Below are 16,196 nucleotides of genomic sequence, written 5' to 3'. Positions count from 1 at the left end.
ATCTGTTTGCCTGTATTTACAAACTATTAAAGTGTCCTTAACTGCAAGAATAAAAGTAAAAAGAAAAAATATGGTAAATAGACTAAGATCACAGGCTGAGAACATCATACAGCTTTGGGAACAAGGACTGTTTTCTGTTTGGGGGATGGGGAAGGTTAAAACCCAAGACAAACAAGCTCTGGCGCCCTGATTACCCATGGGAGAGCATGCCACAGGCTGGAGCTGACCAGTTTGCAGGCCTAGCTCTGTAATATCCAGGTAAACAAAGGGGTGAGTCCTCACCCCTGGACAGGAGGCAGGGCCAGGAAGGAAACAGTTACTTGGAGCTGCAGTAGAGTGACCAGCTGGACTCAGCCACTCAAGGACAAGGTAGACCAGTTTCTCAAAATAATTGGTGGTTTCATGCAGTAAAAACAAAATGAGGATGAATGCTTGGAGCTTATTCAAATAAGAGTAAACATATACCCAAAAGTAAACACAGCTAGAAATAGTTGAATACAAGTTTTGTACTGAGTAAAAAACTGGACAGAAACAGTTTATCAACTAGTTTATTTTTCTGGAAATGACTGGTATGTTATTACAGCTGACTTGGGGCTGTATTCATGGGCAAGAGCACCCCCAACTCACACACAAGACCTCAAATCACACCATACCTATTATATTGGGTGGTTACCAACACAAACACCATAAAGAATTATGTGGTTAATATGTGGAACATTTTCACAGCAACTTGCAATAACTGACAATATTATGTCCAAAGGGTGAATGCAACAAGGCAGAGACCCTACCCAGCTCTGGAGAATGTCGTACATACCACCAGGGCAGAGCGCCCCCTGGAGTTTGAGCATGGTGGTGCACTTGTCCGCCTAATCACCACTATTCACATTTTAACCACTGGTTGGTCTTTTGCACTTTTAACCTGATTTCACAATATAGTCCTATGAACTTTCTTAAGCGCACCAGGTTTTCTAAGGGAAAAAAATAATTTTGCGTTGGGAAAAAAGTGGAATAAAGCAGAACCACCTGATTTCTTTCAGAAAGGAACTTCTACTCATCTGTTCTTTGCTGTCTCTTAACTTGTACCCCACCTACATATGGGTTCCTGACTGAAGGTTCTAACCTAAGGTTGGAAGGGGCACCAAGCTTCTGCCAAGCCCAAAAAGCCATCGAGGTGCCATTCGCTGCTCTGGGAGATGGTGGCCTCTTACAGACCAGGATGTGATAGAAAGAACAGGCTGGTTCGGGACTTACAGGGAAGCCAGGTTAACAGTGCAGCGCCTCTGCAGCTTCGGTGTGCAGCAGAGTCGCAAGGAGCCACTTAAAAATACAGCTGCCTACGCTGAGATTCTGAGTCAGCTAAACCCAGGACAAGGCCTAGACATCTGCATTTTAACAAGCACCCCCCACCTCCACTCAGCTATCTTCTGATGTAGGCAGTCTTCCACCTTCAGCTCTGAGGAGCACGTAAAGCAGTGATAAAGCATTTATCTGTGGAGGAAAAAACCACGCACATTCCGCCAACAGACACCCTGGGCATCCTGCCCCCAGCTCCCTTCATCTTTGGCCTTTGGACGGTGACTCCTGGGTGGTGAGGGGCGGAGCACACGTCTGACCACATCTGGGTGACCCCTCAAAAAGCCACCCCCTCCCAAAGTTTCCCACTCGGAGTCCACACGCCATCTACTCTAATACCTACTAAATAAAGGCAACATTTCTAACTCATTTTAAGGTATGCAATTCTTTTATTTCCTTGGCCTGACAGCAGAAACTTCATTATACAAGAGCCTGCAGCTTGACAGAGCTGACCCTCGGACTTCCCCCACGGGAAGGACCCTTTTCATTCGAGGAGATGAACTGAAGTGTCTGAGATGAATTGAAATGTCCCATCTGGGTGCAAATTCCTGCTTCCCACCCAGATCATAACCCTAACATGGAAATAATCAGAGTCAAATGGAATCCCCAAGAACTACGAAAAGTCACCCTTCTCAAATTTTTCTAACTAGCAGCTGCGGGAAATTAAGACCCAAGGAGGGGGGGCCGCTGGCCCGCACCATGCATCTCTGTGCATTGTGAGAGTGGAGGACAGCGGCCCCGGAGCAAGAGTTCTGGATAAGCGGGAGGTGCAGACAAGCCATCTTACCCCATACCTGCCCCTTCTGTACGTAACTCCGTTAACTCATGAAGTCTGAGAAATGTCAAAATGAGTGGTTTTAGCCTATCACTGAAATGGGTGAGGCTCATTCAAGTCCAAGGTAGGTGTGGGGAAAACGGGCACCAAAGAGCAAAGCAGGTTAGACAGAGATGCTCAGTACTCATTCAGTTTCAGTTCTATGCTTTGGAGACTGTCTTCGCAATCCTGACATCCCTCACGCCTGGCCTCTACTCTCCAGCAGAAGGGGAGCTCCATCTAAGTGTCTGGGTCTGAGGTCTACTGCCACCACAGGGGTGGTGGGCTGGGTACTGTGATGCTTGTGAGATGACCACTGGGATGTGGGAGACAGGAGAGGTCAGGGGTCACAATACTTCAATTACAGTGGGTCTCTTTGGTCCCCAGGAATGGTCCGCTACCAGCCAGTAGCCCTGCAACATTCTCAACCCCTTTCCCCACCTGTCTTGTGCAAATGTCAAAAGCAGAATCTCTGCCCAAAGCAAAGGAGAGCAGCAAGTTACTGTCAGTCCATGGTCTCTGGCCCCAACTTGCCCACCCCCTGATTCTTCCATGGAAATCAGATTTCGCAGCAGTGTTTGTGGCGAGATTAGAGTATCCCCGTTTTTGTGTTTTTGTTTTTTCTATCAAAGCCAACCCAACAGCTCTGTCCTGACGTGCTTTCTCCCAGGGCCGAGAAAGCAGCAAAAAATGTCAATCGAGCGTGTGAAAACATGGTGATGGTGTGTGTGGTGTCGTGTGTCCAGGTGTTCCACCTCTGTCTCCTTCACGGGGGGAGCCCTCCCTCTGTCTCTCTCTCCCCAAGCCCCACACCTGCCCCTCCCCCTGCCCCGAGTCCGGTCGCTCCCATCGGCCGGTTTCCGCCACTCACTTCCCGTAGACACTCTCGTCACTGTAGGCCACATACAGAAAGTAGTCTTCCTCATGGTTGTCCTAGGCAAAGACGGGAGAAAATGGTTTAGAAACATAATCATGTTCTTCATCCCTAGGATCTGGAGCCTCACACAACCTTGTAGGGTAGGCATAGGAGGTACCCTTCATCCCCGTTCAAAAGAGGATCGTCTGACTCCCCTGGTGGTCCACTGCTTAAGACTCTGTGCTTCCAATGCAGGGGGCACCGGTTTGATCCCTGGTCAGGGAACTTGGATCCTGCATGCCACCGGGCAGGGCCAAAAAAAAAAAAGGGATCAAAGCAGCAGCAGAAGTGGCTGGGATTCAACTCTGAACTCTAAGTTCACAAAAACCTTTATGGAGAACATCATGCACATCAGAGATATGAAGCTCATTCTAGCAAGAAGAACAAAGACACAACATGACTATATATTGTTGTTGACTGCTGTTCAGTCACAGGGTCATGTCCAACTCTTCTGTGACCCCGTGAACTGTAGCCCACTAGGCTCCCTTGTCCATGGGATTTCCCAACAGGAATATTGGAGTGGGTTGCCATTCCTTCCTCCAGGAGATCTTCCTGACCCAAGGATTGAACACGTGTCTCCTGCATTGGCAGGTGGGTTCTTTAACGCTGAGCCACCAGGGGAACCCATTAACTATATATATTTGAAAGTGAAAGTCGCTCAGTCATGTCAGACTCTTTATGACCCCATGGACTATACAGTCCGTGGAATTCTCCAGGCCAGAACACTGGAGTGGATAGCCTTTCCCTTCTCCAGGGGTTCTTCCCAACCCAGGGATCGAACCCAGGTCTCCCACAGTTCTTTTCCAGCTGAGTCACCAGTGAAGCCCAAGAATAATGGAGTGGGTAGCCTGTCCCTTCTCCATCGGATCTTTCCAACCCGGGAATCGAAGGGATAATTATATATATTGGGATATAAACTACCAGGGAATGTACGCTATGGAATAAAAACTAGAAATTATTAGAAAAGTTCACTAATAGGATACAATTATAAGGCAGTATTGTGTGAAACCCTTTGAGGAATAATGTGAAACCCTTTGAGGATTGCAGTTACAATCTAAGGTGATAAATCATGATCAAGTCCTTTACTATAGTTTATCATTACATTTTTACAGTTTACCAAAAATTAAACCAAGTAAAATCATTCAAGTTACTCCCTCCAACTGAGTTGATTTGTGAAGACAAATGAATCCACTGAAAGACTGCCTGGTGTTTAAATTTCATTTGATTTGATATATTTGTGGTCAGAAAGCACCTCCTGCTGTTTCAATAAGGACACTCCAATGTTAAAACACTACGGCAGGGCAAGACTGAGAAAAGAATTCAAAGGGACTGAATCCAGTGGGCTGCTCAATTGCCGAGGGACAAGAGTCACCTGATCTCCCAGAGCCCGACACGGCTATGTGAGAGCATCCTGATAAATGACACCTCTACCGCCTGCCCCACTTCCCGGGTGTGTGGAAGATAAGACCTGGGACAGAGGCTAGAGAAGGCCAGACAGGACAGCAGTCGCCAGGACCATTACCTCATACAGCTGGCCCATGGTCGCACTAGTGGGAGGTATGGTGTTGTTGACAAAGAAGAATAAGGCGTCCTCAGGTCTCAGGTGGATTCTCTTCCGGATTAAGAAGTAGAACTGGCCAACTGGATGAAGGCGGGGGTGGGGTTAGAAAACAAAGACGAGGCAGAAGAAGATGAGAGGTTAGCAGGAGGGTAGTTAAGATCCAGAAGACAATTCTACTGCACCTGTTTCTCAAAGCACCAGACTGGCATTATCATCTGCAGAGCCAAACACTGTCCTGCACCTTCAGAAACAATAAATGATATGGCAAGAAGCCTGTGTGTTCCTTGACGTGCCATGGAGTTTAATTCCTCAATCCGTCTCTGCTTTACTCAATTTCAGAATCTGATTTGAAACACACTTTTCGGAATTCTTTGGGTTTCAGTGGTTAGGACTCTGACCCTTTCAATGCCAGGGCCCAGGTTCTATCCCTGGTAGGGGGAACTAAGATCCCAAAGCCACATAATGTGGGGGGAAAAAAAAAACCACACATAGACACTTTCATGTCCATTTCCACCTAACTTGTGATGGAAGCGATCTACTGGACTCCCGTAATCTTAGTACAATCACTCATCCCAGTGTCGGGGCGATGAGTGAGGTTCAGGCTTTATTTTTCACTGAGCACACTGCAAGGTTTCTAGAAGGCTGATTTTCAAAGCTAACAACTCTGGTGCAAACACATCTACCAATATCTTTCCAAGTGTCTCCTGGATGAAGTAGCTTTTCCATTAAAAATCAACATGAAGAATTAACATATCTTTTGCAAATCCAAACAGTATCTACAAGATATATTAAAAAAAACCATAACTTGAAGAGGTCAAGGTACTCAGCTGAGAATCTCTATAATGCGATCTTGCCAACAAATTAGTCTGGTTTTCCTTATGGTGTAAACTGGTATCACAATAACAAACCTGAATTTTAAGCAGCTTATATAATACACATCTGGTCTTTTCTTTCAAGCTCTCACACTCTGCTGCCTCTAAATCAAACAAGGTCCTACAACAATGGGGAAAGCTTAAAGAAATCGGTGATGGGAAAGAACAATTACATCACCATCGCTGAATCACCCAACTCCCTGGGGCATCCCACTCACTTTCCTCAGTTCTACCTCTTCTCAAGCCCACGATCGCATGCACACAGGAAGGACTGGGAAGGCTCTGCTGTGGGAGGAAGGGTCAGGGGAGGGACAGAGCATTACCAGTGAGGTCAGAGGGCACGAGGTACTTCCTCTTGTCCAGGTCAGGCACCCTGGCCTTGGGAGCCTTCTCCACGATCACCTGGGAGGAGAGACAAAGGGTGGGAATGAAAACCGCAGAATCCAACCTAGTATGTTTCCTTCTACACCCTACAGTTGCCCTTATCTGAAGTGAGTTTCTCTAGGCTCAATATAACTTTTCCATCTCTTATTCTCTCTTACCCTTTACAAAATGTGCAGGGAAACAAACTTTCTTAATAAGGTTATAATTTTATTACTGAAACAAGAGGATAGGGAAGGGATATTATGAAAAGTAGAGGACCTTGATTTTAATTACAAGTTACCTGTAAGATGTGCCTGCGTGCATGCTAAGTCGTTTCAGTCATTTCCAACTCTTTGCAACCCTATGGACTATAGCCCACCAGGCTCCTCTCTCCTTAGGTCTCCAGTAAGAATGGTGGAGTGGGTTGTCACGCCCTCCTCCAGGGGATCTTCCTGACCCAGGGATGAAACTAGAGTCTCTTATGGTTCCTGCATTGGTAGGCAGGTTCTTTATTATAGGATATATACTTTCTGGCATTTAGTTGAAGCACCAAGAAAATTGTCTGGATTTTCTCAAGTGGTCCTGAGTACCTACTAGGCTTATTCTTTCTCATAAATGATATTTATCTGTAAAGATACAGATAATGTGGTTTAAATTTTGTACTTCATCAAAATTTTTGAGAATGACTGCAAAAAAAAATGCATTCAAGGCACCATTAAGTGAAAAAAGTGTTAAAAGTAGTGCTTATATTAAAAGAATGTCAGTACAATGACCCATAATAACCCATATTGACTATCTGTTAGGATTTTAAGAGATTTTCAGTGTCTATATTAAATATTTTTACAATACTTCCAAGTTTAGAAGGGTCATTTAATTCTGTAATGAAAAGGAAAAAAAGATCAAAAGGGAGAAGATATATGTATACCTATGTTTAGGTCTGACAGAAAACAAAATTCTGTAAAGCAATTATCCTTCAATAAAAAAATAATTAAAAAAAAAGGAAAAAAGATACATAAAAGTTATACATGTAGATGTATAAAACAGGAACTATTTTATAAATAAAATTTCAAGCAATATTTTAAATAATGTACTTAAATTTAAATATTACAAAAACACATTCAGTATTTATATATAAGTGATGTAATATGTAATTTGATTTAAATTATAAATACTTTGAATTGACTATAAAACCATCAGTTTTAGATTTTTAGTCTAGAAAATATAATCATTTTCGGCAGAAGATAAGGGAAGTACAGAAAAGTTAAAGCATAAAGAAACACTGGGCACAGGTCACATAAATTCTCTGAACTTCAGCGTTCCAAGGAGTACAATATGTATGTATGTTTAGTCAGTTGTGTCTGAGTCTTTGTGACCCCATGGACTGCAGACCACCAGGCTCCTCTGTCCATGGGATTCTCCAGGCAAGAATACTGGAGTGGGTTGCCATGCCCTCCTCCAGGGGATCTTCCCAACCCAGGGATCAAACCTGGGTCTCCCACATTTCAAGCAGATCTGAGCCACCAGGGAAGCCCAATAAAAAGGAACACGGTAACCGTCAAACACGTCTTTTACAGACACATGGAACGGATACAACAAACTCAAATAATTCATAAATCCATAGAACTTTTATGTGAAAAGGCTTTGTAAACTGTAAAGATCTAAACATAAAGATATGGAGAAATCTGAAGCTTTTAAATTTAAGGGGATAGGTTAACATAGTGAAAAACCTACTTATTTTTGCAGAGAAAAAGAATCCTGCACCAGGAAGACCAGAAGGACATGATCACACTTAAATAAGTCACAGGCACAAAATGTAAAGTGTGAGGAATTGAGTAGTAACTAACACAGTGATGTTATCATAACTAGACTTATCATGGTGTCTTGAAATGTACATAAAAAACACTACGTTGTGTAACAGGAATTAACAGTGTTGTAGGTCAATTATACTTTGAGAGTAAATCCTAAGAGTTCTTATCACACACATTTTTTTTTTTCTATTTCTTTAATTTTGTATCTGTATGAGACAACGGATATTCACTAAATTTATTGTGACCATCATTCCATAAGGTATGTAAGTCAAATCATGATGCTGTATACTTTACAGGTATACAGTGCCATATGTCAATTATATTTCTATAAAACCAGAAGAAAAAAATTTTTTAAAATAAAATAAAAATTAAACCTGGAGTACTGATAAATCAGAAATGAAAAGAAAGTCAGAAGAGCATAGGACTAGACCAGCGAAGACCCAACAATGAGGCAGCAGGTAAATAAAATTAAACGGGAAGGAGGGAGCATAGCATTGTGCCACGCAGGAACTCAGACCTGGCAGATCCAGCCCCCATTAATAAGAGATGGAAACCAGAAGAAAGAAGCAGGAAAAGAGCAACGAAGACAAGGGCATTTAATCAGGGTACATGACTGCTTTAATAACAAAACAGTCCAGCGAGAAAGGGCTTTGGAAATCATTTAACCCTCTTTTCCGTCAACACGGCACTTCAGCACAGCGAGATGCAGAGTTCTGCCCAGAACACCAAATCTCAGGATTCAGACGGCAAAGCTCATTTTATTATTATTATTATTATTATTATTATTATTATTAGTCATCAGAAAGAAAGCCATACACTAAACAGCTGGAAGGAGTCTGGCCACTGGTTAAAATCCAACCGGAGAAATCATGAGATCTGAGTGAGTCATAAGAGCTTACAAATTATCAAATAAGTAAAATATTTAACAGCAAACAATGATAATAAAAAAATGGATTAGCTGGAATTCTGGGTGAATGCATGGAAACAACTGAAATGGGAAGGACTGTTTTGAGGAAATATAGGAGAATTTTAACTAGATTTCAGAACAGGTACAATTCTGAGCTTGTAGCTTATACAGAACTATTGGAACAGAACTTTAATCTTGGAGTTCTGAAAAAAACGGTCATCATTTTGCTCACTGGATTGTTCTTTTGGCATCACACTGCCATCTTAACTGTTGAGGGCAGCAACAGCTGACTTCTCTATTTCCAATACCTGATAGTGCAAGGCATAAATCACTCTTAAATCATGAACTGCCTTGGACCTTGAGAAACACTATGGCCTGGAGGATCCAACAGCCAGGATCAGGATCCCAGCTCAGGCACACATCAGCCACTTTCAGGAAGTTACTCCATTTCTTCAGATCCTTCATCTGTAGAAAGGGATTATAATGGTGTGAGGACTAAGTGAATGACTACAGACAGGGCACTGAAGATATTCCCAGGGACTGGTAAGCTATCAATCAAAGTTAGTTGTCCCTTGAAAATATTCTAAGAGGGTAGGATAGGTGTCACCAAGACACGGTGGGAAACTTTTAAAGCAGTCATCCAAGGTCGAGAGACCAGGAAAGAAATCTGCGAAGCATCCTTTAGTGGGTCATAGGGCTAGTTCTCCTTTTTAGGTGAAAACACCTTTGTACGCAATTCCTTAATGCAACAGCCCTCATGTCTCCCTTAGTTTATAGGAAAAGTACTGCAAGAGGTTTATACGGCCCAGGTCGCTTCCGGAAGCTGTAAGAACAAGAAAAGTTAGATGAAGACTGGAAAGGAATTCACCATCAGATAACTGCAGTTCCTTTACATGTAAAGTACCTGTAATATCCTAAAGTCCCTGCCCTAAGATAAACAGCACAGTCTTAGGGTCTCTAATCCTCCCATCTCCAAAACTCAAGGATTGCTGTTCCCTCTATCACACCTTAAAAGCCTTCTGCCCTCAAATCCAGCTACGCAGCCCACATTAGCGAAAACCAGGCAAAAGGCTGGGGGAAGGGTGACAGGAAAAACGCCCGGATGCAGAAAGACACCCTGGTATTTCTTCCCTGTTCCTTCTCTCCGCCTGCACTAGGTTTAAGAACATAAACCTGAGTCCAAACACCCGAGAAGAAGGTCTCAGTCTTTGCTGATTGTGTTCAGATACAATGTGTTCAGAATAAACACCGGCCCCCACACCCTGGAGCCAAGAATGATGAGGCAACCGGGTTACTGCGCTGAGAACGTGACCTTCTTTTCTGGGCCAGGCCTCTCTTGTGGCGTCCCCTTCCTTTCCTAATCCTCACAGGATAAAATAAAAGATCCACTGGCTTTGGAACATTTCCCTCCCAAACCCAGGGCTACAAAGGGCCAAAGTCCTCCCCATTAACGGAGAACCACCTAAGGGCGGAAATTGATGGGAGCAAATTCCCTGGGTCTGTTATCCCTGAACAGTTCCATGCTATCTTAAGGCAGCATCTGGGTGGTCCCGACCTCATCATTCTCGCCCAAAAGAGCTACATTTTGAGTACATCCCAGCCAACACATCCGCTGAACACTGCTGAGTCACTCAATCCTAGGATCCGCTCTAAAACTGCAGTCAGCTCTAAAAGATGGGGACCGGCTCTAGGGATACGAGTTTTAAACGGTCCGCAGTCCGAACGTCCATATTCCACTGGCTCTCCCCACGGAGAAGGGCGTGCAGGTTGAGTAATTTTAGGGGCCACCCTTCCGTGCCTTTGGGCAGCCATCACGACTCCCCCGCCCCCACCCCATCCCCCCCCTCTCCCCCCTAGGACACTCACAGGGACCCGGTCCGGATATTTCTTCCGGATCTTTTCTCCTTCCTTTTTCCGATATTCAAAGGGATGGTCCTCCTTATACTGGAACTTCATGATGAACCGCAGGGTTTCTAAAATCCCCGGACGGGGCCTGCCTCTCTCGCGGACGAAGGCGTCTCTCCCGTCTCTTGATGACCCCTTTGGGCACTTCGCAATGAGTCTCAGATTCGCTTCCGAGAGGCCAGCCCACGTCGCAGCGCCGCTCGGCAGAGCTGTCAGAAAGGGGGGTCTCGGGGCCTGGCTTCCAAGACAGGGTAGGGCCAGGTAAAGAATTCCCGGAGGCTTTTCCCCAGAGCTGCGAGCACAAAAACAACACGACGGCCCGCTTATCCTGTGACGTCATGAAGCCCCGCCCCCGCCCCGCCCCCGCGAACCTTGGACCGCCGGCCGGGGGTGGGCAGGCGCCGTCCATTTCAGCGTTTTCTCATTCTAGTAACAGTTTCCCCGAATACAGTCCATTTAGAACACGAGAAATTTTCACATCTTATTTTATTGTGACAGTGACATTAGAGATGTTTTTAAAACAACAACAAAAAAATAATGTTCTAAAGATGCCTTTTACCCTCTCCGCCATTTCTTGGTAGGGCCCCAAAACAAATACTGATGGTAAAAATACACCTTTTTTTCAGCCTGTTGGGATCTGGAGTCTGGGAAGAGGTGGGATGGGGGTCCTGGAACTCCTTTGGCCCATTCAGAGGTGCCCCGGGCTTGTATTTCGCCCTTTGCTCGTTCATTGATTACACCGCTGCCACGGATGCTGGGCTGGCTGCCTCCGCCCCGTGACCCCTCGTTCACCAGGTTGGCGTCCTGTTTGGGATTTTGCAGCAAATCTGCTCCTAGAGCAGCAAGATAAACAGAGCATGACTCAGGGAACTGAAGAGATGTAGCAGGTGAAGGGCATGAAGTGTGATCAAGGTCCAGGGAAGTGACGTCAGTCGTTACTACTAAGGACTGCATAGCTTGAGCTGCGGAAATGAATGACAGATCTCAGAAGTTAGGTCTGTCTCCGGAAAATAAAATATAAGGCGATTCAGGCGATTAACTCGGTAGTCCTCAATTTTTTTCCCTGATGCAAAAATTCACAATTCACGGGAGGAGGGTACTCCTTTACAGACATGAATAAAGTGCCACCTGAAGGGCTGATGGAAGACTGGAGGTAACTGTCGCCTCCCTCTGGCCCTCCACTGTCCCTGATAAGACAGAGGAATAAGGCCTTTTCAACCACTACTAACAAGTGATTATAGGGACCTGTAAGGGAAGAGCAGCAGAAACCGTAATATTAAAAAAAGTGAAGATACAGAATGAGGGCCTGCTGGGCGCTAAAGAAGCCCAGGAAGTTCTGAAAAATGACAACAGTGGCCTGGGTTACTTGTCATCTTTCATCAAGATCTCAGGATCTCTGATTTTAAAAAAAACTAACAAATGAAAAGAAACAAGGAAAATGAATTAGATAGCCCTACATTTTTTTTCATTTTTAGGATTCTTTAAAATGTGGCCCACTTTAAAAGTCTTCATTATATTTGTTACAACATTGCCTCTCTTTTATGTTTTCGTTTTTTGTTCACAAGGCATGTGGGAATCTAAGCTCCCCAACCAGGTATTGAACTTGCACCCCCGGTATTGCAAGGTGAAGTCTTCACCACTGAACTGCCAGGGAAGTCCCTAGCCTTTGTTTTAACGTTAATCTGTTATAGCCGCGCTTTCCAGGAAACAAACTCACTCAGAAGGACAATGCAGACAGTGGAGTGCAGTTTATTACACCGGCTGGCCCAAGGCAGAGTCTCCTCTTAGCCAAGGGCCCCGACCAGCATTTGTGAAAATCTTTTATACCCCATGTGTACGTGTCCAAACCCACCAGCCCAAATCCCTTGAGGCTTACAAAGGAAGGGTAAATACAATCACAATAACCCCATCATTCAACAGTTAATAATCAATAAGCCTGTGGTTACATTCCGATAGATACTGTCTGGAGGCAGGGGTGATTAGTGTCTGTTTTCTCTTAGGCAATGAGTAACCTGGATGTGATCTTCAAGATTCCCCTGCCCAGAGGGGGTCTTATCCTTCCATTGTCATTCCCACAGGCGCTAAGCACAGAGTTCAGAGTCCATTGGAGAGGCGGCCTAGCAGGATCAGCACGGACAGGCCTGAGATGGAGTCCAGGCCCTATGAATTCCTTCTTCAAATCATTTTTCTCCATGGCATTTTTCAATCCTTATTATGTATGAAAATCCAGGAATTCTTGTATCACATTATATTTTTGTAATGTTTAGTCCTTATTCTCAAATTGATTATTTTAGCTGATTTGAGCTTTGACCCAAATATAGCTAAATCTCTCAAAGGAATACTTTAAATTCAATGGAGAAGAGTGTTGTTTTCCCATCAAATCTACTGGAAACAATCAGAGCTAGTTTAAAAATGATTTTAACTTTTATTTTAAAAATACCCAATCACGGTAGCAAATTACATAGAAAAGATACTCAGGAGATGAAATTTCATTAACCTTTATGCCTTAAGGCCTTTCTAAATGCAAATACTTTTTCACAGACTAGCCACTCTGTCAACCCTTTACAGCGTGCTACATATACTTGTAGCAGAACACTTAAAATATTATACAGAAGGTAATTTTGTAAGGGCTTCCCTGGTAACTCAACAGTAAACAATCTGCCTGCAATGCAGGAGACCTGGGTTCTATCCCTGGGTTGGGAAGATCTCCTGGAGAAGAAAATGGCAACCCACTCCAGAATTCTTGCCTGAAAAATGCCAAGGAATCTTGCAGGCTGCAGTCTATGAGGTCACAAAGAGTCAGACACGACCAAGCAACTAAACAACAACAACTTTCAAAGTCAGTTGGTGGTTTGTGGAAAACTAGACATACTCCAACAATACAATACAGCAAAATTTAATTCACATGTGTGGTGACAGGGCTTCCCAGATGGCTCTAGAGGTAAAGAACCCACCTGCCAATGCAGAAGATGTGACATGGGTTCAACCCCTGGGTTGGGAAGATCCCCTGGAGGAGAGCATGGCAACCCACTTCAGTATTCTTGCTTGGAGAATCCCATGGACAGAAGATCCTGGCGGGTTATAGTCCATGGGGTCGCAAGGAGTTAGACACGACTAAAGCAACTTTGCATGCGTGCACGCACATGTCATGACAAGTAATCTTTTTCTATTTATTCCAATATATTACTTCTTAGTTCCTCTATTGTTGTTGTTGAGTCTCTGTCAGGTCAGACTCTTTCATAATGCTTTGGACAGTAAACTGCCAAGCTCCTCTGTCCAAGGAATTCTCCAGGCAAGAACCCTGAAGTGGGTAGCCATTCCCTTCTCCAGGGTATCTTCCTTTCTCCAGGGTATCTTCCCCACCCAGGGATCAAACCCAGATCTCCTGCATTGCAGGCAGATTCTTTACAGTTTGAGTCATCAGGGCAGCCCAGAGAGCAGAACATCTGTTAATCAAATGAGGAGCAGTCACAAAACCACCTGAGACAAGATTAAAGGGACCAGAGAGATTCATTAAGAGACTGGGCTAGTAAAATCCTGCACACACCCTAATCTTGTCAGCCAAACCCATCTTTTTGACACTTTGCAGAAGAAAGAATGCAAGACTTACATGCATTGATTCTTATCACAGACCCCTACTTGACAGGGCCAAAAGCAAAGAGGGAGCCTCAAGGAGCCTCTTGATGAGGGTGAAAGAGGAGTGTGGAAAAGCTAGCTTAAAGCTCAACATTCAAAAAACAAAAATCATGGCATCCGGTCCCATCACTTCATGGCAAATAGAAGGGGGAAAAGTAGAAACTGTGACAGGTTTTATTTTCTTGGTCTCCAAAATCACTGCAGACAGTGACTGCAGCCACGAAATTAGAAGACATTTCCTCCTTGGAAGAAAAGCTATGACAAACCTAGACAACTACCCATTCCGGTACTCTTGCCTGGAGAATTCCATGGACACAGGAGCCTGGTAGGCTACAGTTCATGGGGTCTCAAACAGTTGGACACGACTGAGCGATTAACTAACTTCATACTTCATTTTTGTTGTTCACCCCAGGCTTCCTTCTTCAGTATCTCGCAGTGTTTGCTCAAACTCATGTCCACTGAGTCGATGATGCCATCCAACCATTTCATCCTCTGTCATCCCCTTCTCCTCCTGCCCTCAATCTTTCCCAGAATCAGGGTCTTTTCCATTGAGTCGACTCTTCGCATCAGGTGGCCAAAGTACTGGAGCTTGAGCTTAAGCATCAGTCTTACCAATGAATATTCAGAATTGATTTCCTTTAGGATTGACTGGTTTGATCTCCTTGCTGTCCAAGGGACTCTCAAGAGTCTTCTCCAATACCATAGTTCGAAAGCATTAATTCTTCAGCCCTCAGCCTTTTTTTATGGTCCAACTCCCCAGTCTATACATGACCACTGGAAAGACCATTGCTTTGACTACACGGACCTTGGCTGTATACATGAAACGAACACAACATTGTATATCGACTATACTTCAAAAAAAAAAAAAAAAAAGGAATAGAAACTTATGCATGGTATTTGAAGTAAAGTAGATTTTAAAAGTCAGCTAAAATGTAAGGATTTTACATGTGTGTGGTGGGAAGGTGCTTCTCTTCACAAGCTTTGTAGAGCTATTTGACTTTGCAATCTTGTCTGAAGGTATACATTTGAGTAAAAGGAATAAAAATTAAACTAGAGAACTAACAGCAAAAGGTTTTTCGGTTTGGTGTTTAAAGTCTGAAGAAATTGAGTGCAAAGTCAGCTCAGGCACTCAGTTTTCTGCCAGTCATATCACTTCTTTGTAACTTAGCCTCAAAAGCTGACCAAAGGGAGCACGTTGTTTAGAAAATTAAAAGGGCCCTGTAGGCATTCAGAAAGTTATGGTTACTTACTAATTGTTTGACCCCCTCATGAACTTTTGTCCACTTTGAATTGGATTTGCATTTGTCTACTTTGGTGTTCACTGAATTTGAATTTACATCCCTTCTGGGGAGAGAGAGAAGAGAGGACCTAACTCTACCCGCCATGGTAATCAGAGTTAACATTGGAAGGAAAAGCAAGTTCTAAGTCTAGTGCAGGAGGGGTGTACCACACAAATCCTGTATAGGCAAGTTTGATATACAAACTGGGACCAAGAAAGGTCCAGGCACTCAGAACACTGATATCATTTGTGGAACAGCACAGTAAGAACCAAAGGGTAGCATAAACACTTAGTCTGTGTTCTACCTGGAAACTGAAACACAATGAAGAGGCATTAAATTTAGTCTGCCTTCTTTCATAACTTTGCCTATAACCAAGCTCTTATGAAAGATATTGGAGTGTTGTCTTTGGGGTAGCTGAATAGCCATAGTGGTCTCCCTGTATTCTACATCTCACTTCTCCCATTCATCCTCTAGTGACAGCCAAAGCATCTTACAAGTTACATAATCTTTTTTTCCCTCTTCAAAAACTTTCAATAGCTTTTCATACAATGCAGGATAAAGACCAAACTGCTTAAACTCGTATGGTTAAGTATCTCCTTTGCCTCTCCTTTCTGTTTGTCCACCCCTGTTTCCTTTAGACCTTGATCATAAAGATGAGACCATTAGACAACATTCATTAATAACTTAGCTCCTGATTTCTGCTTTACTAAATATGTGTAACACCTTACTGAATCTATTGATTGCTTTCTTGGATTAGGAGTAAGAACGAAGAATTAAGTTG

The 16,196-nt window shown here is 43.8% G+C and overlaps 1 protein-coding gene across 1 annotated transcript; it reads right to left on the bottom strand.

Annotated features, from left to right (window-relative positions):
• Window positions 1–538: 538 nt before the first annotated feature.
• On the bottom strand, window positions 539–10,828 carry GABARAPL1 (GABA type A receptor associated protein like 1). The gene is made up of 5 exons (XM_061124942.1): window positions 10,461–10,828; window positions 5,840–5,918; window positions 4,606–4,724; window positions 3,039–3,100; window positions 539–1,488 (listed from the first exon to the last, which is right to left on the bottom strand). Exons 1-5 carry the CDS (start codon window positions 10,548–10,550, stop codon window positions 1,485–1,487), a joined length of 354 nt encoding a protein of 117 aa, XP_060980925.1. The 5' UTR covers window positions 10,551–10,828; the 3' UTR covers window positions 539–1,484.
• Between the last annotated feature and the right edge of the window lie 5,368 nt (window positions 10,829–16,196).

This window comes from Dama dama, chromosome 22 (genome assembly GCF_033118175.1).
Source record: "Dama dama isolate Ldn47 chromosome 22, ASM3311817v1, whole genome shotgun sequence".
Lineage (NCBI taxonomy): Eukaryota > Metazoa > Chordata > Mammalia > Artiodactyla > Cervidae > Dama > Dama dama.
This window is presented reverse-complemented; position numbering and strand designations above follow the sequence as displayed.